This window comes from Canis aureus, chromosome 22, assembly GCF_053574225.1.
Source record: "Canis aureus isolate CA01 chromosome 22, VMU_Caureus_v.1.0, whole genome shotgun sequence".
In the NCBI taxonomy this organism is placed as follows: domain Eukaryota; kingdom Metazoa; phylum Chordata; class Mammalia; order Carnivora; family Canidae; genus Canis; species Canis aureus.
In genome coordinates this window covers 48,488,439-48,516,337 of record NC_135632.1, presented here as the reverse complement: position 1 = coordinate 48,516,337, position 27,899 = coordinate 48,488,439, and the positions used below count along the sequence as shown (strand labels likewise).

Here is a 27,899-nt window from a genome sequence, read left to right as displayed (position 1 = left end):
TCATTTGTGGAAGCAGTTTAATTCCTTTTTTGCTCTAGTCACTCTGTTAAAATTAGGCCAGTATCATACAATCTAAAATATGGTTAAATTAGTATATATGACCGTTTAAAAAAAAAAAAGGATGTTTGTCATACAAGGACTCTCTGTGGTGGTCTAAAAGTTCATTTATATATTGTTTCAAATGTCATTGTTTTTCAGAGATTTAGAATCATACCATTTTGGAATACAATAGGACTTACTAATTACATATTTGGTCCTTTTTATCACTGATTAGAAAACCAACTACCATAAAAGGAAGTTAGCTGATCTCCATAGTGGAGCTGACATTAGAACTTGTGGTTCTATAAATTCTGCTGCAATTCTCTTCCCACCTTACTCTCTGCCATGTGCATGGTTAGTTCTTCACTGGTGAGGAGGTTTTATTCATGTGAGCCATGTCTGTCTTTTCGTATTACTTATTAGCTAACTTGAGGTATTATCACCGTAATTTGACCCATTATTTGATGAGAGGTTCCTAGTTCTACTATGGAAGAAGCATCCAATCTATTTCTAGATAATAGTGTTAGTGTCCCTGACTTTCAGCTTTGTTTTATAGACTTACTTACTTACTTATTTACTTATTTATTTTTAAATTTTAAAATTTTTTAAAAAAAGATTTTATTTATTTACTTAGGAGAGACACACAGAGGCAGAGACATAGGCAGACGGAGAAGCCTGATGTGGAACTTGATCCCAGGACCCGGGGATCACGACCTGAGCCAAAAGGCCGATGTTCAACCACTGAGCCACCCAGGCGTCCCAAGATTTTTTTTTTTTTAAAGCCAGTTCTGGGGGATCCCTGGGTGGCGCAGCGGTTTGGCGCCTGCCTTTGGCCCAGGGCGTGATCCTGGAGACCCAGGATCGAATCCCACATCGGGCTCCTGGTGCATGGAGCCTGCTTCTCCCTCTGCCTGTGTCTCTGCCTCTCTCTCTCCCTCTCTCTCTCTTTCTCTCTCTGTGACTATCATAAATAAAAAAAAAAAAATAAAATAAAGCCAGTTCTGCATATTCCTATTTCTCCCTGAGCTTTATTTTTAGTTGATTATTTTATTTTTTTTCTTTCTAGCTTTTTTTGGACATAACTGAAAGATAAAAGGTGGGATTTTTTTTTAGTAGCTAAACAACCTTCACATACAGTCACAGTCATGGTTGAAGTTCCATTATCAGGCTAATATTATCACAACCTTTTTTTTTTTTTTTTTTAGATTTTATTTATTTGACAGAGCGAATGCATAAGCAGGGGGAGTGGCAGCAGAGGGAGAGGGAGAAGCAGGGCACTGTCAGAGCAGGGAGCCCAATGTGGGACTCCATCCCAGGATTCTGGGGTCGTGGCCTGAGGTGAAGGCAGGTGCTCAATCTACTAAGCCACCCAGGTGCCCCTTGCTGCAACCTTTTAAAATTATATCCTTTTGTACCCCCCCCCCCCACACACAAAATATGTGACATAATTACAGGAATAGTTATCATTTGGGTTGCCTGGGTGGCTCAGCGGTTGAGCGTCTGCCTTTGGCTCAGGACGTGATCCTGGGATCCCAGGATTGAGTCCCACATCGGGATCCCTGCATAGAGCCTGCTTCTCCCTCTGCCTGTGTGTCTCTGCCTCTCTTTGTGTCTCTCATGAATAAATAAATTAAATATTTAAAAAATAAAATAAAGAAATAGTTATCATTCAAAACAAACAAAAGAAATAGTTACACTTTAGCAAAATAAAAGATACTTTAACTCTTTTTCTATTCCTCATTGTTCCTCTCTTATGTTAATGTTTAGATGCCTAAGCCTCTTTATACTGTACCAAAGTATAGAGTTAAACCATAAACCCTACCAGTTAATAATACTGGCTCTAACTGATTGAGTGCTTACCCTGTATTAGAAATTACATTGAGTACTTTATGTGAATTATTTCAGTTTTCACAACAGTTCTGGGATAGGTACTATTATTCTTGTTTTACAGATAATGAAATTGAGTTTTCCAGGTAGTAAAGTATCCTTGGTTACATGGTAACTGAGTCTTAATATGTCCATTAAGGGAATATAGTGAGGTTTGAAATATTTTTTTGCATGAAATTTTGTTTCACTTTGATGGATAACTAGGTACTTGTTTTTCTCTATTCTAGTTTTGATTTAATTTTGTGTTTTTTTATTTTATTTTATTTTTTAATAATAAATTTTTTATTGGTGTTCAATTTGCCAACATACAGAATAACACCCAGTGCTCATCCCGTCAAGTGCCCCCCTCAGTGCCCGTCACCCATTCACCCCCACCCCCCGCCCTCCTCCCCTTCCACCACCCCTAGTTCATTTCCCAGAGTTAGGAGTCTTTATGTTCTGTCTCCCTTTCTGATATTTCCTACCCATTTCTTCTCCCTTCCCTTCTATTTCCTTTCACTATTATTTATATTCCCCAAATGAATGAGACCATATAATGTTTGTCCTTCTCCGATTGACTCATTTCACTCAGCATAATACCCTCCAGATCCATCCACGTTGAAGCAAATGGTGGGTATTTGTTGTTTCTAATGGCTCAGTAATATTCCATTGTATACATAAACCACATCTTCTTTATCCATTTATCTTTCGATGGACACCGAGGCTCCTTCCATAGTTTGGCTATTGTGGACATTGCTGCTATAAATATCGGGGTGCAGGTGTCCTGGTGTTTCATTGCATCTGTATCTTTGGGGTAAATCCCCAACAGTGCAATTGCTGGGTCATAGGGCAGGTCTATTTTTAACTCTTTGAGGAACCTCCACACAGTTTTCCAGAGTGGCTGCATCATTTCACATTCCCACCAACAGTGTATGAGGGTTCCCTTTTCTCTGCATCCTCTCCAACATTTGTGCTTTCCTGCCTTGTTAATTTTCCCCATTCTCACTGGTGTGAGGTGGTATCTCATTGTGGTTTTGATTTGTATTTCCCTGATGGCAAGTGATGCAGAGCATTTTCTCATGTGCGTGTTGGCCATGTCTATGTCTTCCTCTTTGAGATTTCTGTTTATGTCTTTTGCCCATTTCATGATTAGATTGTTTGTTTCTTTGGTGTTGAGTTTAATAAGTTCTTTATAGATCTTGGAAACTAGCCCTTTATCTGATACGTCATTTACAAATATCTTCTCCCATTCTGTAGGTTGTCTTTGAGTTTTGTTGACTGTATCCTTTGCTGTGCAAAAGCTTCTTATCTTGATGAAGTCCCAATAGTTCATTTTCGCTTTTGTTTCTTTTGCCTTCGTGGATGTATCTTGTAAGAAGTTGCTGTGGCTGAGTTCAAAAAGGGTGTTGCCTGTGTTCTCCTCTAGGATTTTGATGGAATCTTGTCTCACATTTAGATCTTTCAACCATTTTGAGTTTATCTTTGTGTATGGTGAAAGAGAGTGGTCTGGTTTCATTCTTCTGCATGTGGATGTCCAATTTTCCCAGCACCATTTATTGAAGGGACTGTCTTCCTTCCAGTGGACAGTCTTTCCTCCTTTATCGAATATTAGTTGACCATAAAGTTCAGGGTCCACTTCTGGGTTCTCTATTCTGTTCCATTGATCTATGTGTCTGTTTTTGTGCCAGTACCACACTGTCTTGATGACCACATCTTTGTAGTACAACCTGAAATCTGGCATTGTGATGCCCCCAGATATGGTTTTCTTTTTTAAAATTCCCCTGGCTATTCGGGGTCTTTTCTGATTCCACACAAATCTTAAAATAATTTGTTCTAACTCTCTGAAGAAAGTCCATGGTATTTTGATAGGAATTGCATTAAACGTCTAAATTGCCCTGGGTAACATTGACATTTTCCCAATATTAATTCTGCCAATCCATGAGCATGGAATATTTTTCCATCTCTTTGTGTCTTCCTCAATTTTTTTCAGAAGTCTTCTATAGTTTTTAGGGTATTCATCCTTTACCTCTTTGGTTAGGTTTATTCCTAGGTATCTAATGCTTTTGGGTGCAATTGTAAATGGGATTGACTCCTTAATTTCTCTTTCTTCAGTCTCATTGTTAGTGTATAGAAATGCCACTGACTTCTGGGCATTGATTTTGTACCCTGCCACACTGCAAAATTGTTTTATGAGTTCTAGCAATCTTGGGGTGGAGGCTTTTGGGTTTTCTATGTAGATTATCATGTCATCGGTGAAGAGGGAGAGTTTGACTTCTTCTTTGCCAATTCGAATGCCTTTAATGTCTTTTTGTTGTCTGATTGCTGAGGCTAGGACTTCCAGTACTATGTTGAATAGCAGTGGTGAGAGTGGACATCCCTGTCTTGTTCCTGATCTTGGGGGAAAGGCTCCCAGTGCTTCCCCATTGAGAATTATATTTGCTGTGGGCTTTTGGTAGATGGCTTTTAAGATGTTGAGGAATGTTCCCTCTATCCCTACACTGAAGAGTTTTGATCAGGAATGGATGCTGTATTTTGTCAAATGCTTTCTCTGCATCTAATGAGAGAATCATATGGTTCTTGATTTTTCTCTTGCTGATATGATGAATCACATTGATTGTTTTATGAATGTTGAACCAGCCTTGTGTCCCGGGGATAAATCCTACTTGGTCATGGTGAATAATTTTCTTAATGTACTGTTGGATCCTATTGGCCAGTATCTTGTTGAGAATTTTTGCATCCATGTTCATCAGGGATATTGGTCTGTAATTCTCCTTTTTGGTGGGGTCTTTGTCTGGTTTTGGAATTAAGGTGATGCTGGCCTCATAGAACGAATTTGGAAGTACTCCATCTCTTTCTATCTTTCCAAACAGCTTTAGTAGAATAGGTATGGTTTCTTCTTTAAACGTTTGATAGAATTCCCCTGGGAAGCCATCTGACCCTGGACTTTTGTGTCTTGGGAGGTTTTTGATGACTGCTTTGATTTCCTCCCTGATTATTGGCCTGTTAAGGTTTTCTGTTTCTTCCTGTTCCTGTTTTGGTAGTTTGTGGCTTTCCAGGAATGCGTCCATTTCTCCTAGATTGCCTAATTTATTGGCGTATAGCTGTTCATAATATGTTTTTAAAATCGTTTGTATTTCCTTGGTGTTGGTAGTGATCTCTCCTTTCTCATTCATGATTTTATTAATTTGAGTCTTCTCTCTCTTCTTTTTAATAAGGCTGGCTAATGGTTTACCTATCTTATTAATTCTTTCAAAGAACCAACTCCTGGTTTTGTTTATCTGTTCCACAATTCTTCTGGTCGCGATTTCGTTGAGTTCTGCTCGAATCTTTATTACCTCTCTTCTTCTGCTGGGTGTAGGATCTATTTGCTGTTTTTTCTCTAGCTCCTTTATGTGTAAGGTTAGCTTTTGTATTTGAGTTCTTTCCAGTTTTTGGATGGATGCTTGTGTTGCGATGTATTTCCCCCTTAGGACTGCTTTTGCTGCATCCCAAAGATTTTGAATGGTTGTATCTTCATTCTCATTAGTTTCCATGAATCTTTTTAATTCTTCCTTAATTTCCTGGTTGACCCTTTCATCTTTTAGTAGGATGGTCCTTAACCTTCATGTGTTTGAAGTCCTTCCAAACTTCTTGTTGTGATTTAGTTCTAATTTCAAGGCATTATGGTCTGAGAATATGCAGGGGACAATCCCAATCTTTTGTTATCGGTTCAGACCCGATTTGTGACCCAGTATGTGGTCTATTCTGGAGAAAGTTCCATGTGCACTTGAAAAGAATGTGTATTCAGTTGAGTTTGGATGTAAAGTTCTGTAGATATCTGTGAAATCCATCTGTTCCAGTGTATCATTTAAAGCTCTCGTTTCTTTGGAGATGTTGTATTTAGAAGACCTATTGAGAGTAGAAAGTGCTAGACTGAAGTCACCAAGTATAATTGTATTATTATCTAAGTATGCCTTAACTTTGGTTATTAATTGCTTGATATATTTGGCAGCTCCCACATTCGGGGCATACATATTGAGGTTTGTTAAGTCCTCTTGTTGGATAGATCCTTTAAGTATGATATAGTGTCCCTCTTTATCTCTCACTACAGCCTTTGGGGTAAATTTTAGTTTATCTGATATAAGGATGGCTACCCCTGCTTTCTTTTGAGGGCCATTTGAATGGTAAATGGTTCTCCAACCTTTTATTTTCAGGCTGTAGGTGTCCTTCTGTCTAAAACGAGTCTCTTGTAGACAGCAAATAGACGGGTCCTGCTTTTTTATCCAGTCTGAAACCCTGCGCCTTTTGATGGGGTCATTAAGCCTGTTCACGTTCAGAGTTACTATTGAAAGATATGAGTTTAGTGTCATCATGATATCTATTCAGTCCTTGTTTTTGTGGATTGTTCCACTGGACTTAAAGGGGAATTTTAAGAGTCCCCCTTAAAATTTCTTGCAGAGCTGGTTTGGAGGTCACATATTCTTTCAGTTCCTGCCTGTTTTGGAAGCTCTTTGTCTCTCCTTCCGTTCTGAATGAGAGCCTTGCTGGATAAAGTATTCTTGGTTGCATGTTCTTCTCATTTAGGACCCTGAATATATCCTGCCAGCCCTTTCTGGCCTGCCAGGTCTCTGTGGAGAGGTCTGCTGTTACCCTAATACTCCTCCCCATAAAAGTCAGGGATTTCTTTTTTTTTTTTTTTTAAAGATTTTTTATTTATTTATTTATGAGAGACAGAGAGAGAGAGAGGCAGAGACACAGACAGAGGGAGAAGCAGGCTCCATGCACGGGGAGCCCGACGTGGGATTCGATCCCGGGTCTCCAGGATCATGCCCTGGGCCAAAGGCAGGCGCCAAACCACTGCGCCACCCAGGGATCCCAAGTCAGGGATTTCTTGTCTCTTTCTGCTTTAAGGATCTTCTCTTTATCTTTGGAATTTGCAAGTTTTACTATTAAATGTCGAAGTGTTGAGCGGTTTTTATTGATTTTAGGGGGGGATCTCTCTATTTCCTCGATCTGAATGCCTGTTTCCCTTCCCAGATTAGGAAAGTTTTCAGCTATGATTTGTTCAAATACATATTGTGGCCCTCTGTCCCTTTCGGTGCCCTCGGGAACCCCAATTAAACGTAGGTTTTTCTTCCTCAGGCTGTCGTTTATTTCCCTTATTCTATCTTCATGGTCTTTTAATTGTTTGTCTCTTTTTTCCTCAGTTTCCCTCTTTGCTATCAACTTGTCTTCTATGTCACTCACTCGTTCTTCCACCTCGTTAACCCTCATCGTTAGGACTTCTAGTTTGGATTGCATCTCATTCAATTGATTTTTAATTTCTGCCTGATTGGATCTAAATTCTGCAGTCATGAAGTCTCTTGAGTCCTTTATGCTTTTTTCTAGAGCCACCAGTAGCTGTATAATAGTGCTTCTGAATTGACTTTCTGACATTGAATTGTAATCCAAATTTTGTAACTGTGGGAGAGAGGACTGTTTCTGATTCTTTCTTTTGAGTGAGGTTTTCCTTCTAGTCATTTTGCTCAGTGCAGAGTGGCCAAAAACAAGTTGTATTGGGAAAAGGAGAAAAAGAGAGGAGAGAAAGAAAAAGAAAAGAGAAAAAGAAAAAAGAAAAAAAGGAAGAAAAAAAAAGAAAAATAGAAAAAGAAAGCAAAAAGAAAAGGGTGGGGGAAGCAAACAGAAATCAAAAAGCAAATAAAAAAAACCCCAAAAAAACAAACAAAAAAAACCCCCCCAAAAACACGCGGGGAGTACCTTCTGATTCTGTATATTTTAAGTCCCTTGACTTCCCCTGGAACTTGTCCGTTCAGCTGGTCTTCTGGGGGAGGGGCCTGTTGTGCTGATTTTCAGGTGTTAGCACTTGGGGGAGCTGCTCTGCCCCCTGCCTGGTGCAGGGCTCAGTGGGGGTTGTTTACCCTGTGAGGCCCCAGGAGGAACAACCCCAGTGGCGGGGCCAACTCTAGAGCCCCGGATTCAGCTCCCGCAGTAACTCCAGAGCTCTCCTCCGTCTGCAGGGCCTGGAGGCTCCAGGCGGGGCCGCTGATCTGCTCAGCTCGGGGCAGGAGTGTCCTTGCTCTCCTGGGCCCTCCTGGCCTCTGCCTGCCCCGGGGGAGGCCGGATCCTGGGCTGTGTCCCGGGGCCCTGTGCTTGGGGCCTGTGCTGATGGATTTGCGCTCCCGCCCCACAGCCCCCTCCGCAGAGCCGCCGCCCGAGCCCCTCCGAGCTGCTCCGGGTCCCGCCGTGCGCGCTGCAGCCCTTAGGGAGCTCGGCACACTCTCCCAGGGCACAGGTGTCTGTTAGTGTCCCAGGGAGCCCGAGGGCACCCCCGCCCTCCTGGGGTCCTGCTCTAACTCCCTGCGGGCGTCTTTCCGCCCGGGAAGATTGGTGAAGCTCCTGCTTCTCTGGGATGGAGCTCTCCTGTCCTGGGGACATTCGCCCCGGCCTTAGCCCCCCGACCTTAGCCCGGCTCCTCGCGGGGGCCCCTCCTCCTTGGAGGCCTTTTGTTTCTTTATTTCTTTTTCCCCGTCTTCCTACCTTGATAGAAGCTGAACTCTTCTCACTGTAGCATTCCAGCTGGTCTCTCTTTAAATGTCAGTCCGAATTCGTAGATTTTCAGGATGATTTGAAGGTTATCTAGGTAATTTGTTGGGGACGGGTGATTTGGGGACCCTTCTCTTCCGCCATCTTGCCCCTCCCTCCTAATTTTGTGTTTTGAATGTGTAAAAATTCATGATTCAAAAGGTGCATGCAGAGAAATCTCATCTCTGTTCTTTCCATCTTGTTCCCATCCACTCTCTATAAGCAACCTTATTTATTAGTTTCTGGTTTTGTCTTTAGTGTTTTTCCTTTTGTAAAAAACACATATGCCTACATATATACATAATATATTATGTGTGCATGTCTGTTTCTGATTTCCTTTCTCTCTTACTCAGAATGCAATATGCTATATGTAGCTTTTGCACCTTTTATTTTCATTTAATGATCTATCTTGGAAGTCATTTGGAAACAAGATTTTGATGTACATTGTTGAACATCAGATTCCACTAGATCCCTGAAGCCGACTTGCCATCTCCATCTAGGTGTGATTTTTTTCTCTTCTTCCTTCTGTTGAGAGGGTCTGGGGCTTGAGGCTTCTGGACCTGTAGGAGTCACAGTTCTTTCCACTACACTGGATGTTAAAAGGTGGTGAATTTAAGATAGGACACTTAGCAGATATGGGTGGTAAACAGGCCAAAATTTGGAAGAAATTTTAGATTTTTCCTCAGGTCTTTAGTTTTCTCAAAGGAAGACTTTCCAAAGGACAGAAATGCTTAAAAACAGGCAGTAGATGGGGATATCCATTGGATTTGGAAATGCCACAGTAAGAAGATAGATGTAGATGGAGTTCATGGGTGTCCCCTTCTTCCTTTGTGTTTCCCATCAGCTTACCTTCTCGAGCATCATCAGGGGAAAGCACAGTACAGAGATTGGAGTTGCTGTTCTCCCTGGTGGTCCTAGCAAAAGTGCAGAGACGTGAGTGTGAAAGGGGGCAGCTTGTGAGTGGCATTGGAGGGCACTTGGGCACTGTAACACTGTTACTCTACAGGGTTGTTTATGAATCATGTGGGTGTTAGAGACTGGGCTGAATCAGATGCATAACTCTTAATGAGTTTTGTACAAGAGATGTACAAGAAGAGATGAAGAGATGTACAAGAGCTCTTTTCTCTCTTCCTCTCCCAGTGTATAAAATAAACACATACCTTATAGCTTTTTATCTGTATCTCTGGCTCTTTTTCTCTAAGATGCTCGCTCCATATATAACTGCATCTCTGTTTCTATCCACATGTCTGTCTCTGTATCTCTCTCCTTCAGTCTCTCCATGTGTCTCTTTAGTTGGGAAAAATAAGGTATCTCCTTAGTTCACAAAAATATATGTTCTTCTACCTTGAAGCCATGACAGGGACATGGTATATAGTATAGAGTGGTTAAGAGATTGATTTTTGGAGTTAGGCTGACTTAGATCTCAGATTTTGCTTCTGCTCCTTTAGTAGCGGTGTAACCTTAGGCATAACTTAACTTTTCTGAGACCCAGTTTCTGCATCTGTGGAGTAGAAGTAATAAATACATACCTGATGGGATATTGGAAGGATTATATTAAATTATATTTGTGAAGTGTTTAGGATAGTCCCTGGCACATAGTAAATCATTGTGCTTGCTACTGTTATCATAATTGCTGCCTGCTGTTCCAAGCTGAGTTCACTAAAGGTATAATGACTGTATCTAAGTAAACCTGATGTACAATTGATGCTTGGCTCTCTGAGAAATCATCTGACCCTAAGTGAACCTTTGTATATAATTCGCTTCTGGAAATTGGCTTCTGGGTTTTTTTGGGCAATTGAATGAAGGGATTTTTGTATTTTATTTTAACTGTTTAGGTTGTAAATGTCTTAAAATCCTTATTGACAAATCTCGATGAAGTAAAGAAGGAAAGAGAAGGGCTGGAGAATGACCTGAAATCAGTGAATTTTGACATGACAAGCAAATTTTTGACTGCTTTGGCTCAAGATGGTGTCATAAATGAGGAAGCTCTTTCTGTCACTGAACTGGATCGAATCTATGGAGGTCTTACAACTAAAGTCCAAGAATCTCTAAAGAAACAGGAAGAACTTCTTAAAAATGTTCAGGTAAAATTTATATGCTTTAGTAAGATTTATGTTTAAATCACAGGAAGGATAAACCTGGACTAAATACCTGTTTAGGAGTTTGTTTTTTGTAAGTGCTACATATTAATAGAAATCTAATCATTATTAGTTATGTTTTGTTACCTGCTGAATTTGTGGTATTTTTACTTTCAGAAAAGGTTTAAAGTACTCTGTTACCACTAAAGAATATTATATTCTGTAAATTTCAACTAATTTCAGCATGTAACCATATATGATTTTTGTATATAGTTAGAAAAGTATGAAAAATATTGTGAACTCTATTAATTTGGTAAATAAATGTAAATACAAAGATCTTTCTTTTAACAAGGTCTCACACCAAGAATTTTCAAAAATGAAGCAATCTAATAATGAAGCTAACTTAAGAGAAGAAGTTTTGAAGAATTTAGCTACCGCATACGACAACTTTGTTGAACTTGTAGCTAATTTGAAGGAGGGCACAAAGGTATGAAGTACAAAAAAAAAATAGTTAAGCAGTACAGCTGGGAAAATACGGTTTGAGAAGTTAATGTTTCTAGTTGGACATTATTCTTGAACTTTCTAGTTTTAATGACTTTTGCTTCTGAGAGGCTTGTTATAAGTGAGAGAAAGCCTATGAAGGTGGTGATATTTCATGGGGCTGTTTGAAGAATGAATTGTATATTTTACCAGGCAGAAAGAGGGTATAGGAATTTCAGGTAAAGAAAACTCGTATAGAGATGTCAGAAGCTAGTGACACTTTTTGGGGGGAAAGAAAAGAAAGAAAGTTGACTAATAAAAAATTTTTTTAAAAAGATTTTATTTATTTGAGAGGGAAGAGAGCTTGCTCAAGTGAAGCAGTGGGGAGGGGCTTATGGGAGGGGCAGGAAGAAGGACAAGCAGACTCTGTGCTGAGCATAGAGCCCAACATGGGGCATCTGACAGCCCTGACATCATGACCTGAGCTGAAATCAAGAGTCAGATGCTTAATCGACTGAACCACCCAGGCACCATAGAAATTGAGTAATTTGAGTGGATTATGAGGGAACGGGAGTAGTCAAAGCTGATCTGTGATGGGGAAGAGAGGAGAGGGTATATAGCCTTTATACTCTGTGCTGATGGTGCTAATGGATAATGGTAGACTTGTGATCTGCCTGAGTCTCAGGGTGCTTACTAAATTGTTAATTATTTTTTGCCTTTCCTTAATAGCTTGGGGGAATGATTATATTTGTTTTTACCATTGACTTTGCTTTTGAGGGAACAAGTGATTTTTAAGTTTTTCAGATACATGATACCTTGTGTTTCAACTCTATAATGATTATTGAATAAAGTCATCTTGATACAAATACAGTAGATATAACGTAAAAGCTCTGAAGAGCGGGTAGAAATACTACAAAGCCTTGGAAATAGAAGAATAAGACACTTATTTTATTTTATTAATTTATTATTTTATTGAGATTTTATTTATTTACTCATGAGAGACAGAGAGAGAGGCAGAAACACAGGCAGAGGGAGAAGCACGCTCCATGCAGGGAGCCCAGTGTGGGACTCGATCCTGGGACCCTGGGACCATGCCCTGAGCCAAAGGCAGAAGCCCAACCACTGAGCCACCCAGGCATCCCTAAGACACCATTTTAATTTGATTTAAAACGCTTTGTTGAAATAGATAAGCTGAGAAAACTCTTCAGAGAGCCTTTGGAAGTACTTCTGAGGGTTTCTGAAGTGATGCTTGTATTTCTGAAGTGAACGTGCAAATCTAATCCTTTCACTTAATAGATTTCATGTCCTTATTAAGTAGTTGACTTTTCTTTAGCGATTGAGAGCATACTCATGATCATGAAACTTACAATTTGTTCCACTTAATTTTTGATGACAAGTGTTCTCTAGAAATGATTTATTTTTATTTTTTTAGGAATATTAGATCATATTTAATATAAAGTTGAACCTCCATAGTAATGACTGTCTCCTAAAGAGGATTTTAGTTCCTTAGCTTTAGTCGTGATTAACAAATGAGCTTTAGATTGTGTTCCTCTTTAGATTAAAAAATTGTTCTGGTTTATTACTTGTATTTCTTCTTTGCTTACAGTTTTACAATGAGCTGACTGAAATCTTGGTCAGATTCCAGAACAAATGCAGTGATATAGTGTTTGCACGGAAGACAGAAAGAGATGAACTCTTAAAGTAAGTTTATTTTGTGTATCAAATTGTAGAGTACTTTTCTTTTGAAAAGTTGTTCGTGGAGACGTTGGGTGATGAACTTGGCAGTATGAGGTAGGAATTTCCTTCCTTTCCTCCTGGACATTTCCAAAGCAATAAGCAAGCTGCATGATCTGAGAATAAACAAAAAGGAGTAGAAACTTTAGGTGTCGGAAGCACACTGATGTTACAGAAATGATAACATGTCAGTTCAGGATATCAGATCTCAGAAATAGCAATAAACATAAGTAGTTTACTTTGAAATAGCAAATAGGTTCCTTACATATAAAACTGAAGGTACGGAATATTGAGTAGACACGGTGAATAGCTTAGAAAACATCAGCTTATTGCCCTTCTGAAGGAGCCTGCTGAGAAAGCTGGACCAGATAGGGCTCATTCCATGCTGAGTGACCAGTAGAGTTGACACAGCATTGGTACAGAGATACAGTATTCTTAAAAATGGTGAAAAAAATGAACCAAATTTTAATAAAACCTAATAGAATGAAGAATATTCACCAGAATAACATCACAGAACAGATGAAAATTCTGAATGGATATTTCATCATGAATTAAAATAAAAAGGTTTAGGAAGCAACCACCCTCAGGAATATGATACACAGAAATGCCAGAGCCAAAAAGATGGTGAGGAGATAGGACATGATAAAATGTGAAGTGTCAGGTTTCAGGAAACAAGTAGAAGAGAGAAGAACAAAACCATCACTAATACAAGATGAAATGGGAAGGAGCAAAAAGGAGAATAGACAGTGAAGAAGATACAGGAACACAAAGATTAGAAAAGAGGAAATCAAAGAAAATAAAGCCAAAGCAAAAAAAAAAAAAAAATTTAAAAAAGATTAGCGAGATGATGGACAAGGAAGATTCAAATATATGCAAAATTGAATTCCCCTGAAAGAAGAGAAACCAAAACCATGAACAGAAGAAATATTTAACAGTATTACTCAAGAATATTTTCCTAAAATAAGCAAAGGCTTGTTGAAAAGATATATTTTATGGTCAGGAAAAATGAATAAGAACTGTCAACACGAAGGCGTATTATTAGCCTTAAAAGATAATGGCAGAATCCTTTTAGGCAATTGGGCAAAAAGATGAAGTCCATTTATGAAAAGGTGAAAAGTTTAGGTTCATAGCACTGCATGCTAGAGGAGAGAGGAGTGATCGCTATTGGAGCTCAAGGGAAGCAAGTAAGAGCCAAGGATTTTATATCCAGTCAGACTGTCCTGCACGTGTATACAGAACCATATGCTCATTAGTCATGAAAGGGAAGAACTCAAGACTCTTCTATTCACAAGTCTTTCTTGAGCCCCGCAGCTAACCCAACCGTTATTCACCTCTGTTCACATTTAAACTGTTCTTCATAGAAGTTGTTGGAGAAATTATCAAAGAGCTACCTCTCTCCACCTCCTAAGAAAGAGCAGTGTTGTTTTTACAGTTTTTCTACTAAACCTTTAAAAAGCAAATAAAGTGCTTTTCATTTTTTATTTATTTTTATTTTTATTTTTTTTAAATTTTTTTTATTTATGATAGTCACACACACAGAGAGAGAGAGAGAGAGAGAGAGAGAGGCAGAGACATAGGCAGAGGGAGAAGCAGGCTCCATGCACTGGGAGCCCGACGTGGGATTCGATCCCGGGTCTCCAGGATCGCGCCCTGGGCCAAAGGCAGGTGCCAAACCGCTGCGCCACCCAGGGATCCCCTCAAAGTGCTTTTTAAATGATTTCTGAGGTTTAAAAAAACCCCTCCAAATTTAGTCTTGTTATGATTACTCTTGTTATAGTTATGGTAAAGAAGAAAGGTACAGAACAGTATAAAGTATGCTTTTTTTGTGTAAAAAGGGAGAAACTAAAATATACATTTGAATTGGCTTATTTTTATGTCAGGAAGCTCTGGTCAGTTTCATAAGGAAGAATAGTGTGGATCTGGGGGTGTGAGTGGTGGAGTGGGAACTTGCAGATAAGAGTCTTTCACTCACTTTTTAGTTTTTGAAGCAAGTGAACACATTACCTTTTCAGAAAGTTATGTGAAATTAAAGAATTAATGGGACTTCATCTGTTTTTATAGCCTCATCCAAGTCTGATTTTTATTTTTCTGACTCTACAGTCGAATTTTCAGATACATTCCCTGCTGCCCATCTTAAAAAAAAAAAAAAAAAAAGCTATAGGACCTTTTGCTCAAGCTTCATCTTAAAGAGAAGTCTGGTTTGTAAAACAAAGATGGATCTGGCTCAGATGCAAGCAGGGTGAGGGGCTTGGAGCAAGACCTTTTGCCCCCTTTCCTTTCCTTCATCCAGATAAGCAGCTGCCATTGAGATGACTGTATAGGACCGTTAAATTCTGTAGCTCAGGACCAAGTGAGAGCCAAAAAAGATTTCTTAGTTTAGATTAGAGGTTGGCAAACTACACTGTCCAGGTCAAGTCAAGCCCTCTGCTTATTTTTGTAAAGTTTTACCGGAACACATCCATGTTCTTCATGTTTTACGTATTTTCTATGGCTAGCTTTGCACTAACAGCAGCATTCTTGTGTGTGTGACAGAGTCCTTATATTCTGTGAAGCCGAAAATACTTGCTGTCTGGCTCTCTACACAAAAAGTTTTGCCAACCCCTCGTTGGAATCATTTTGTTGTCCATGATAATATACTTTCTAGTTGTATGTACTGTTAGTTTCTCCACTTAAATCTTCAGTGTATTATAGGCTAACATACCTGTTTTTAGAATTGTGTAGTGTAATAGGAGTTCATGGCTTAGGAAGAAATTTGGGGATATTTTCATTTTCAAATATTTCATAATTCATATCTCTAGCTTGAAAATTAGGTTGTTACTATTTGCATGTGTATTTCTATATTTATACTATGAACAAAATCAGTTCTGAGATAGTCATCTACTTGTCAAGTGGTTTTAGCTTGGTGATGAAAAGGTAAATGAAGGATGGGAAAGTAGGCTGAATAGACATAACATTAGCTTTTAAAAATCTGAGGGTTTATTTTGTTAAAATCACTCTTAATACTGAGGGCCTAAGTTCCTTAAAGCATGTTTATTGAGTATTAAATAAAAACACAACAAAAGTATACATAAGCGTACATCTTACTGAACTTTCACAAACTGAATACAGCAATGATCAATTCACAGAACATTCTCAGCACCACAGGAGCATCATCCATGCAGTCATTACCTACTTTCCCCAGGGCAACCATTGTTCTTACTCTGAGAATGTAGATGAGTTTCTCCTATTCTGCACTGTATATTAGTGGAATCACATGTACTCTTTTGTAACTAGTCTACAGTCAGCATTGTGTTCGTGAGACTCATCCATACAGTTGTGTGTAGTTGTATATCTTTAGTTCTCTTTTTTTTATCTTTAATTTTCATATTTGGGCATATTTCATTGTGTGAATATGCCATGAGCTACATATATATTCTACTGTTGTTATTGGAGTAGTACGTAGTTTTGGCCACTATATTATGACTAGTGTGAGCATGAATGTTCTAAAACATAAATCTTCAGTTTTGCTGGTAAAAGAAGAGAAACAAACCAAATGTCCAGGGCTGATGAAATAAAGCTTCATCTGTGTAGTGAAAGTACTATGCAGCAACATACGCCATTTAAAATTTCCAGTAGCCACATTTTAAAAGCCAAATAGGTAAAGTTAATTTCAAAAATATATTTTGTTTAGGCTGGTAATACCCAAAATATTATAATTTAAGCATATAATTATAAAAATTATATATGAGATATTTTACCTTTTTTCAGACTAAGTCTTGGAAATTTGGTGTGTAATTTCCCCTTACAGTATGTCTCAGTTCACACTGGCCATATTTCATGTGTTTAATAGCCACATGGACTAGTTCTAGATCCTGAGCAGATACATGTGGTGCTGTTAGGTGAGATTTTTTTTTTTTTCATAATTCAACTTTTATTTGGTAGCTCAATGAATAAAAGAATGTACACGTATCATGAGAAAAGATCAAGGAGAGAAGACGTGGTTACGAGAAAGGAAGCAATAAATGTCTCTTTACAGTAAGACAAGACACCAGAGGGATGGTTCATATGCCATTACAGCAAACCCAACTTGCCGTTTACACACCAGCCACTTCCCTCTAGAAAATTATTATTCTGGAACTTTCAAGAGGTTTGCAGAATGGGGGTAAAATGTAGCTAAAGCAGGAGACTAACAAGTACATTTTACAAGCCTTCAAAAGGACCAAAGTTTCCTAATTCTCACATTTTTGGTCATCATAAAATCTTTGAACACATCCTCAGTATGAGATCTTTGGTCACACTCCTCACAGGTAATGTTTAAACATTAACTCAATCTTTCTCTCCTTTTTTTCTTTTTTGTCTTGCACATCTTGGTAACTTATTTTCAATTTCTTTTTTACCATGAATACCTCATTGGTGCATTAATCCCTCACTAGTGTATTTTTCTTGGTTAAAAGTCATTTTCAGAGTGTTATGAATCTCCCCACCACCACCGAAGTCATGGGGCTGTGACCCCTTTCCTGGGGAAGCTAAGTGCCAATGAACCTAGAAAACTAACTCTCCTTTCCAAGTCCTTCCCTCCTCTGACCAAGACCCCAGACTCGCCTCTCTGGAGCTTTCTTTCCTGATCACTACGCACCCACACCAGGGGGTACACTTTCCTCAGTTGTTAACTGGGACAAAAGAGAGGGAACCACTGGGAAAAAGAAGACTTTGATGGATGTCCCTGCTGCTTTCCTGCTGGTCTGCGGAATGGGAAGAGTAAGATACCCCTGCTTCTACATATCCCTCCCTCATTTTCCCATCCCAGGATAGATATAGAATTTCTTTGATATTTATAATATATATATATGTACACACACACCTGGTAACGCAGAGAGGAAAAAAATAGAATCCATAACAATAATAAAAAAAATTATTTCTGGTTTAAAAATGATCTGGTTCCCTCCAGGGCGAGCAATTGCACAAATGTCCACTGAGTCTGGTCCAGAGGTTGAGGAGGGGGAAGGTCTTAAAAGGTTGCTACCCCAGTCTCAGGGCCCCAACTCTCTGACTCCCCAACCCCGCTGCATTTTATGAAACGCTCCTCATCCTCTTGGAATCGGTGGTTTAAAAAAATGTCCATGCAGGGGAAGGGAGCCCCTTGAGGAAAGGAAGGTGGCCACCTGGGGCCCTTTGGTGTAGGCGCAGAGGCGTGGGGGGAAGGGAGGTGCCCAAGGCTCACACAGAAATCTCATAGGTGGTACCACCCACCCCTGACACCTCTTGACTCCGCCCCTTGTGGGGCTGCTGAGAGGTTGCTGGCCTGGGCCAGGGGAAGCTGAGCCTATACTCTTGGGCTGCCCATTTGATTTGCTGTAGGCGGTCTTGAGCTGTACTTCATCTTTGGGTGTCAGTAATGGCTGCAAGGCTACTTCCTCTGCCTCAGAGATACCAGCTGGGGCTTTTTGGCTGCTGTAAGACATAGATTGGCCCAGGTACGGGGTGGGCCTGGTTCAGGGGAACCTAGTCCCCGGCCCCTTAGCCCATCTGGCTTGCCAAAACGGGGGGGGCAGCTGGTCGTCCCAGTGTAGTCTTGACCAAGGGTGATCTCTTTGAATCATCTGAGGAGGAACTAGTACGAGGGGCATGGCCTGAGCACCCCAAGCCTGGTTCTTCCTCACGGCCTGGTGCTGTAAGAGTGAGATTGCTAGGTGAGACGGTATATATGCATATTGAACTTCAGTTGAAACTACTGGTTTTCCAAAGTGATTGTACTAATTTATATTTCTACTAGTAGTGTATGAGAGTTGGTTGCTCTATATTTTTGCCATTAGCTGTTCTGGTGGGTGTGTAGTGTTATTTCATTGTGGTTTTAATTTTCATTTTCTTCATGACTTATATGTCTTCTTTATAGTAAGTATGCAAAAAGAATAAATATTTTACTCTGAACTTTACCTTCTTTTCACTAATGATTTAAAACTAATGTCAGTAATGATGGTTGTTGGCATCGAAATACTAGTAGGATTTTATTTCATGTATTTTTGTTTATGATACTAGTCTTATGATTTAATAACTTTGAGTTATATAGGAAATTTTCTTTTGTCCTGTAAGTTTGTTGTCTATTGCAACCATCTCTGGAGTTTACCAAAGATAAAAATATTATGTTAAGGTTTTATGATATAATTACATATGTTAGATATATTTTTAATATACTCAAATACCTAAATAACTAATTGTAATTATATGAATTATAAAAAATTTCAATATGATTAAATATATTTAGTGTATATGAGATATATGCATAAATTATTTCAACATGTGACCTTTTTGAATTTTAATATTGATTAAAAACTTTATGTTGTAAGCACTTATTATAAACTTCAAACGTTAAGAAGTATTTTTGGTTTCTTGATAAATGTGTATTAGCTTTCTTTATACAGAGAGTGACTAATTTGAGAGTGAAAGCATGGTCCGGGGGACTCTGGGAGTTGCAGTTAATTGTTACTTCGGCAACAGGTGGTGTTGCAGACACAGGGCTTGCCACATTTACTTATCTGTTTATATGAATCAGTGCAGGTAGAAGTTGATCAATACCATGTGTTTCATAGGGTGTATTTTTAAAAAAATATTTTATTTATTCACGAGAGACACACAAAGAGAGTCAGAGACACAGACAGAAGGAGAAGCAGACTCCTCGCAGGGAGCCTGATGTAGGACTCGATCCCAGGAACCCACAAGCACGCCCTGAGCTCAAGGCAGACACTTAACCGCTGAGCCACCCAGGCATCCCCATAGAGTGCATTTTACTTTAGGGTTTTGGTTAGTGAGATTTTGGGATGGATTCCAATGTATTATTAGAGGGGACTTTAAAATATTTTTCTAAATTTTAATACTAAATTTTAATAGTCCTTTCAACAATCTTATCATGCATTTACCTTAGTTATAGATTATGAGGTATCTTCTTTTTAAAGATTTTATTTATTTATTTGAGAGAGAGCTCTCAAGAGCAGGGGGAGGGGCAGAGGGAGAGGAAGAAACAGATTACCTGCTGAGCAGGGAGCCTGATGTGGGTCTTGATCCCAGGACTTGGGATCATGACCGAGCTGAAGGCAGACGCTTAACTGAGCCACCCAGGCACCCCATGATCTATCTTTTAACATAAAATATCTCAGTGCTGCGTTTCTTTAATATCTTCAGAAAATTTTCATCAAGAAATTTGCATAATGGTTTGAATAGGTTAGCTTTCTCACCTGTTGTGTTTTGTTTTCTATAAACACCAATATGCTATATATAGCTAGCTGACTGTGAGCAGTTGCGGTTTTCTGATAACTTTTAGATAGGCTAGTTAGTTATGTTAGGAGTTTCCCATCTAGAGGATGACTTCTTACTAGAGAGTAGGAAGTCTTTTAAAATGCTTTCCCAGTTTGATGTGTTCCTTACTCCAGCTATAACTGTGATCTCTGAAAAAGTTTACCTTTTTCCTAGTCCTTCAGAAATAGAAAAAGAACTAACTTCATCTTATTGAATACTAGGAAAAAAGATTTAAGTTAGTTCTAGTCAAGAACAGAAATGTATATTTTAAAATACCATCATTGTTTTGAGTCTATTTTCTGTTTCATATGTAAAGAGAAGAAAAGTTTTTAAAAGACCTGGTATTTTATGTGTTGTTTTTTAAAATTGTTAATTCCTAACACTTTTGTCTTTAATAAGGGACTTGCAACAAAGCATCGCCAGAGAACCTAGTGCTCCTTCAATTCCTACACCTGCATACCAGTCTTCTCCAGCAGGGGGACATGCGCCAGCTCCTCCAACACCAGCGCCAAGAACCATGCCGGTTAGTAAGCAACCAGTTTTTTTTTTTTTTTTTCTTCATAAATTTATTTTTTATTGGTGTTCAATTTGCCAACATACAGAATAACACCCAGTGCTCATCCTGTCAAGTGCCCCCCTCAGTGCCCGTCACCCAGTCACCCCCACCCCCCGCCCACCTCCCCTTCCACCTCCCCTAGTTCGTTTCCCAGAGTTAGAGGAGTCTTTCATGTTCTGTCTTTCTGATATTTCCCTCTCATTTTTTCACCTTTCCCCTTTATTCCCTTTCACTATTTTTTATACCCACCATTTGCTTCGACGTGGATGGAACTGGAGGGTATTATGCTGAGTGAAATAAGTCAATCGGAGAAGGACAAACATTACATGGTCTCATTCATTTGGGGAATATAAAAAATAGCAACCACAGTTTTTTTTATTTTTTATTTTTTTTAATTTATTTATGATAGTCACACAGAGAGAGAGAGAGAGGCAGAGACACACAGGCAGAGGGAGAAGCAGGCTCCATGCACCGGGAGCCCGACGTGGGATTCGATCCCGGGTCTCCAGGATCGTGCCCTGGGCCAAAGGCAGGCGCCAAACCGCTGCGCCACCCAGGGATCCCGCAACCACAGTTTTTAAAGTTTGCTTGCTCGCTGTAAGATAAAACAGGAGGCTTTACATTGGAAAGATCCGGTAGTTACCCGTTTTCATCAGGTGACCAACCTTCTGATGTTTTGTAATATAACTCAGCATCATTCATGAATTCGTGCCAGAAAAGGTTTAACTTGAATCTAGTCAAATCTTTAGAACCACCTTTCAGTTTATAGCAAATATAGTGATAAAACAAGTGAGACATTTGACTTTGTCTTTTCTAAAAGTGAATGTCATGGAAAGAAAAAAATAGGTGTGGGGCATTCTGGTTTAAAAGAGAGCAAAGATTCATAATAATCACACTACATGAACCTCTATTGGATCTTGGTTCATAAAAACTCATTTCAGAGCTTTTTTTGGTGACAAGTAGGGAAACTTGAATATGGATTGGATACTCGATGACATTAGGAAATAATTGTTCATTTCCTTAGGGAGAAATGGTATTGTGATTATGTAAGAGAATATTAGGACTTGTATGGTACAGTCTTTAGAACTTTACAGTTGTTTTTTTTTTTTTTTTTTAAAGATTTTATTTATTCATGAGAGAGACAGAGAGAGGCAGAGACATAGGCAGAGGGAGGAGAAGCAGGCTCCGTGCAGGGAGCCCGATGTGGGACTCGATCCTGGGAATCTGGGATCAGTCTCTGAGCCAAAGGCAGACGCCAAACCGCTGAGCCACCCAGGCATCCCTAGCTTTACAGTTTTTAGTCATGAAGTTTGCAGCTTACTTTCACATGGTTCTGCAAATATGTAGTTTGATAAATATATGGCCATAGCTATAAAAGTAAACATGGCCAAATGTTAATAATTACTGTATTTAATTGGTAAATCTATGCTTGTTTATTATACTATTCTTTTAAGTTTTTGGGTGTTTGAAATGTTTGTATAAAAATTTTGTGGCCCAAAAAAAAAAAAAAAAAATTTTGTGGCCAGGAGGAGATTATAGTAATAAACTGTACCTGATTTGTTCCTTCCTCCCATCTCAAATGTCTAACCATTGATGGGAGCAGTAATAAGCAGTAAATGATTAAATATTAGGCATCAGGAAGAGAACAGTAGCTGTGGAATATACACAAATTAGAGAATTACTCCTCAGCTATGATACATTTCTAGAGTAATAAGTCAACATTTAAAAATGGAAATTAGAAATATATTTGGTTGGATTCTGGAGTTTCTCATATGCTCTTATTTATTTTAACTGATAGTAATTGTAATTTGACAGAAACATGAAACATTTTGTCATCAGTGTTGACTTTTTCTTATAGCCTGCTAAGCCCCAACCCCCAGCCCGGCCTCCACCTCCTGTGCTTCCAGCAAATCGAACTCCTCCTGCTACTGCTCCGGCTCCGGTGGGGACGGGCACAGCCCCACCAGCTCCATCACATGCTCCTGGCTCAGCAGCTCCCCCTCCACAGGCCCAGGGACCCCCATATCCTACCTATCCAGGATATCCCGGGTAAGGCTGAAACTGCATATGTGAATGAATTGACTAATGTTTCTAGTACCGGTTAATCTTTTAAAAACAGGGTCACCTCTTCTCTGAATGAAGGTATCATGAATGAATAAGCTACATTATCAGCTTACACAAATAAAAATAATGTTATAGGCACTAATTTGACCATTTCTTGTTTATGTTTTTAATTGTTATGTGCTGGGCTTATCTTAAATACATCTCTTCTTTATGGAATGCAGTATATGTTTCCTTGGTCATCTTTATTTTGGTGATAAGTGGATTGGCACCTTTTCTGGACTTAGCATAGCAAGACAGATAAGGCCTTGTTTATGTACCTGTACCTTGAAACATTGGCATTCTGAAAGACTGTTGAACATGACTATATCTAATTATGGCATGTGCTTTCTTTAAAGAAAAGCTTTCTTTGTGATAATTTTTTAATCTTAAAAATCCAGACATTTGACTACCTCTTAAGATGTGCTCCAAACTTTGCTTTGTAAGTACATTCTTTGAAATATTAATATTAAAACTTTGTTAACAGTGAATTTATGTGCATAAGAGTGAATATTGAATCTTGTGAATTAGGAATTTTAAGTTGCTACATTAAAAAGAGGGTTCTCATTTTTATTCCTTGTTAAAGAAATTTTAAAGAAAGATATTTACTTATTCATGAGAGAGGGGCAGAGACATAGGCAGAGGGAGAAGCAAGCTCCCTGCAGGGAGGGGAGCCCAATAGGGACTCGATTCCAGGACCCTGGGATCACGTCCTGAGCTGAAGGAAGACACTCAACCACTGAGCCATCCAGGCATCCCCATTTTTATTCCTTGTTAACGGTTGAATAGTCTTATTTCCATCAACACTATTATTTTTGGGATAGTATTAAACACTCAATATTCTTTCATCTCAAGTATTAATAGGATAGGAACACTATTCTCTAATAAGTACCTTGAAATAGTTGTTTTTTCTTCCTACTGTTGTCTGCTGGACTGAGAAAAAGAGAAAATGACTTTCTTAAAAAAAACTTGGGGGATCCCTGGGTGGCGCAGCGGTTTGGCGCCTGCCTTTGGCCCGGGGCACGATCCTGGAGACCCGGGATCGAATCCCACGTCGGGCTCCCGGTGCATGGAGCCTGCTTCTCCCTCTGCCTGTGTCTCTGCCTCTCTCTCTCTCTCTGTGACTATCATAAATAAATAAAAGTTAAAAAAAAAAATTAAAAAAAAAAACAAAAAAAAAAACTTGGTTTTAGAATAATTATTATGTTTCATTTTCCAGTATTTGATTTACCAATCCATTTTTTTGTTTGTTTTCTTTCCATCAGGTATTGCCAAATGCCCATGCCCATGGGCTATAATCCTTACGCATACGGCCAGTATAATATGCCATATCCGCCAGTGTATCACCAGAGCCCTGGACAGGCTCCATACCCAGGACCCCAGCAGCCTTCATACCCCTTCCCTCAGCCCCCACAGCAGTCTTACTATCCACAGCAGTAATATGTCATCTCAGAAGCTCAACTGGTTCAGTTCAAATGGAAAGAAGTACCAACCCTGCAATAAATGTACTAAACTCTATGCTCTGGTTAATATAATGTACTCTGTTGTACCGAACACAGTGTATAATTTCTGTCTGTGGCTGAAAGCTAAAAACTGTGTTCCACATTTGATTGCACACTGAGAGATGCTGCTGTTGCAGTATAAACACTATAATAGGTATAATAGAATTTGAAATAAATTACATTTCTGTTCATAAAAGTTGAAAATGAGAAATTAAACCCACAAGTGAAACGTTTGAATTATACTTATGTCTACATAAGACGTGGTTGGGACATCAGATACTTATAATGATGGTTTAAGTACTGATATTCAAGAAAAGTAAGTTTTCTTTCTCTTTTGGTTTATCAGTTTGGTTTAATTTCCATTATACTATTTTGCATAATCAAAGCATTGTAAATCTTATAATTTAAAAATAAATTACTTAAGAACAGTTGTCATTGTTATGTTTTGTCATTGATTCTCATTACTGTCTTTCTGGTATTAGTCTCTCATTTTATATGTACATAAGTTAAACAGATAACTGTGTTTAAGTGCATGATTAGTGCAAGTTAATGGGTTTATAGGAAAACCAAAAGAATAGTACCATAATTTATCTTTCATATGCTGATTAGTAAATAAATTTTGACATTTATTTTGAAAAGTCCTATAATGTGGAAGAAACACAATTGCTACCAAAGATTCTTCAAATAAATATACAAATAAATATGTATATTTAAAGTTTTATCATTAGTTTCTCCAAGAAATGGATACAAATTCTGATAAATAATTCTTTCCTTTTTTTCATAACCTGGTTAAAATAAATACGTATCATTGACAGTACTATCTAATGTAATGGAATTGTTTTAAAGAAAATTTACTGTACCCTTCTATTCCTTTTTCCACCTTACTGTCTTAACTTAGTAACATTTAATGCACAATGTATATGAATAGATGTAAGCCCTTTCTTTTTTATGCTCCTAAAAAATTAGACTGTTTTATAATTCAGGGAGCATACAAAAACAATTGTTGGGAGCATATGCCAGTTCTGGACGAGGCTGTATATTGAATATTAATCTCCGCTCTTTAGGATAATTAATCACTGTATAGACCTCAGTAAAAATAGTGAGACATGCATCATGGAGTGAGTAAATGAGAAAGGAATGAGTTGTCTAATAGTGGGATCTGTTTTGTTTGAGGTTCATGTCTGAACACAGGCATATGAGCAGATTTCCAATGACTGTTTATTTTTTAAGTCTTGATGCTCACCTTTTCTTGCATTATTGTTACATTTAAATGATACTGTCATTTGGTCCACTGTTCTTTTTTCCTTGACAGTTTGGGTTTATATTTTAAATGTTGGGCTGAAGGTGTGACTGTAAAAGGGAGTGTATTGGTTAAAAAATATATGTACATTAAAAAAAAAACTTACTTTGTTGTTGTACGTAGAAAACATGGCATGTTACTCTAATATAAATGACCTTTCCCATGGAATATTGAAATTGGTTTAAAGTCCAATAGTTAAAACCTTGGCAAAAGTAGTTTTTTACATATCATAGCTAAATATTATTAATGTAGAATCATCAAACTATGGCATAGGCTTGTTTGATTCTTATGTAAAAGACATTAAAGTTCTACATTATTATTCAAGGTATCATATACTAATATGAAATACGCAATGAGAGTTAAGGGTATTCCAAATTGCTAGTTTATTCTTACTAATGCAGAAAAAACAAAAACAAATTGGCCTGAATATTCTCTTGGGGGAAAGAAGGCAGTAAGAAGAGTAAGCTCATCAGAGGGGCAAAAGAGGTTATAAGGTGCTTAGCCCCATTCCCTGTGCTGAGCTAGGCCTGCTCCCAGAGAGCCATGGAAGAAGATTGTTGCGAAACTGTTAGAAAGGAGGCTCCAAAGCCCCAAGTGGTAGCCTCTTCCAGCATGCCTGACTCGCTCAAAGCTTTTTTAGTGCAATAACGCAGACCCAGTCCCTCTTGACACTTCACTCATCCTTTAGATAATTGAGGATACTTTATTTTGATCCCATCTGGGTACAGATGACCAGATTTCTGAAGCCCATCATTGCTGGGGCTGTCTTCATAGCCTTTCTAGTTTCACTAGGATAGCTCATGGAAAGAAGTTTCTCTTAACATCTGTTTTGCATTCTAGCAAACAAGGAAGCCCTCCCTGGGATTATTTTTGTTACCAGAATTTGCTCTTTGCTTGACTTCTGTAACACACATAATACCCTAAAAGGTTGTTAAGGACAATGCTATTTATTTAGAGGTAGGAAAGCTGTCAACTCTGGTTCAGGTATGTTGTTATCTATGGCTTTTTGATTATTTTCCTAAACTAAAGAAACCATTCCCAGACCATTTATGTTTGGGTTTGGAATACTGTTTTTAAAATGGACTGTAGGTAATGAAGCTCTGCATCGAGCTAGTCAGAAGTGGGGAAAAGCCTCACTTCTCTTATTTCTGGTTCCTAGTTGGAGACAAATGGCTTGACTTCTCAGTCTAGTGTAAAATATTGGTCTACTCCTATGTCCTTTGGTCTTTATTCTCGGTTAAGAAAAACAGCCACCTATCACTGCAAACCAGTCAATCTTTGTGAGATATTCTTGTACCCATCCCCCTAGCTTCTTTGCAGTTTATAATCTCTCCTTCCCCAAGTGTAAGTAATTAAGAACAACAACAAAAAGACTTCACAGAACCTTCTGTCCCTGACATTCTAGCTCAGTCAGCAGCCTTTGTAGTTAAAACAGATTTTAAAAATGTTTTCCGTTAGAGCTTTACAAAGTTTGCAAAAGTGCTTTATACACATTTTCTAATTTCATAAATAAAATGCAGTTTGTTAAGTAGGTTTCAGTTTGCTAATGGGGATTTTTTTTTTCTTTTAATGATCAGTATATCTTGAAGAATCTTGCTACAACCTAGTGGCATCTCTCTTTGTAAACACTTCTGCAATTATTAGTTAATGACACACTACAGAACAGGATACAAAGTAGGGAAAAACTGCTATAGTGTTACAATTACTAGTTTAAAAAATAGACTGTAGAACTAAATGATTGATTATAAGATTTACATGGAAGAGCTAAGAAGGAAAAATTATATTTTTAAAGAAAAAGAGAATATTCAGGCTTTATTTCTGGTATGAAGTTTATATTTTTTAAAAAAAAATCCTATATTATCACACCAGAGATTTTAGATTCTTTTCTGGTTACAAACATTGCTGGTAGTTGGATTATATTTTTATTGTATTCATTTCTCTTAGGGGGAAAATTGTAAAGCAACAAAAAAGGTTCCAGATGAATGTATCCTAGAAATAAAAATTGAAAGATTCTTACTTGCTTGGAGTATGAATTCTTATTTGAAGTTTTATCCTTCAGCTTTATAGTTTCTGCAGTTTATTTGACAAATGGTGGTTTGGGAAATAAAATATCCACTTTGACTAAATGCATGAGACAGCGTTTGAATGTCTTCTTACAGCGGTCAGCCCCATACTTTATTATGAATGGACCATGTTTTTCATTACTTATGATTTGCCCTAGTTATTTGAGATGAAGAATCGCTTTAAGTGTAATTTTGGGGGTTGATTTTTGGAAATGTGTAGCATATTTTCACTCGGTTAGGAAAGGGGAGATGGTGAAATGTGTTCATCTCTTATTTTTAAAGTTTTTTGAAATGTGTTCATCTTTTAAAACATTTATTTTCTTCCTACTGCCATGTTTTAAGGTCAGATGC

General features: G+C 38.3%; 1 protein-coding gene across 2 annotated transcripts in view; it reads left to right on the top strand.

The window, feature by feature from the left end:
• The window catches only part of PDCD6IP (programmed cell death 6 interacting protein), an 88,571-nt gene extending 61,070 nt beyond the window's left edge, over window positions 1-27,501 (top strand). For both annotated transcript variants that reach the window (XM_077865916.1, XM_077865917.1), the window contains exons 13-18: window positions 10,302-10,550; window positions 10,897-11,031; window positions 12,631-12,725; window positions 20,427-20,550; window positions 22,442-22,632; window positions 23,949-27,501. In XM_077865916.1, the coding sequence (XP_077722042.1) occupies window positions 10,302-10,550; window positions 10,897-11,031; window positions 12,631-12,725; window positions 20,427-20,550; window positions 22,442-22,632; window positions 23,949-24,123 (969 nt within the window). In that variant the 3' untranslated portion in view covers window positions 24,124-27,501. The remainder of the gene's footprint in view (window positions 1-10,301; window positions 10,551-10,896; window positions 11,032-12,630; window positions 12,726-20,426; window positions 20,551-22,441; window positions 22,633-23,948) is intronic.
• Window positions 27,502-27,899: the final 398 nt, after the last annotated feature.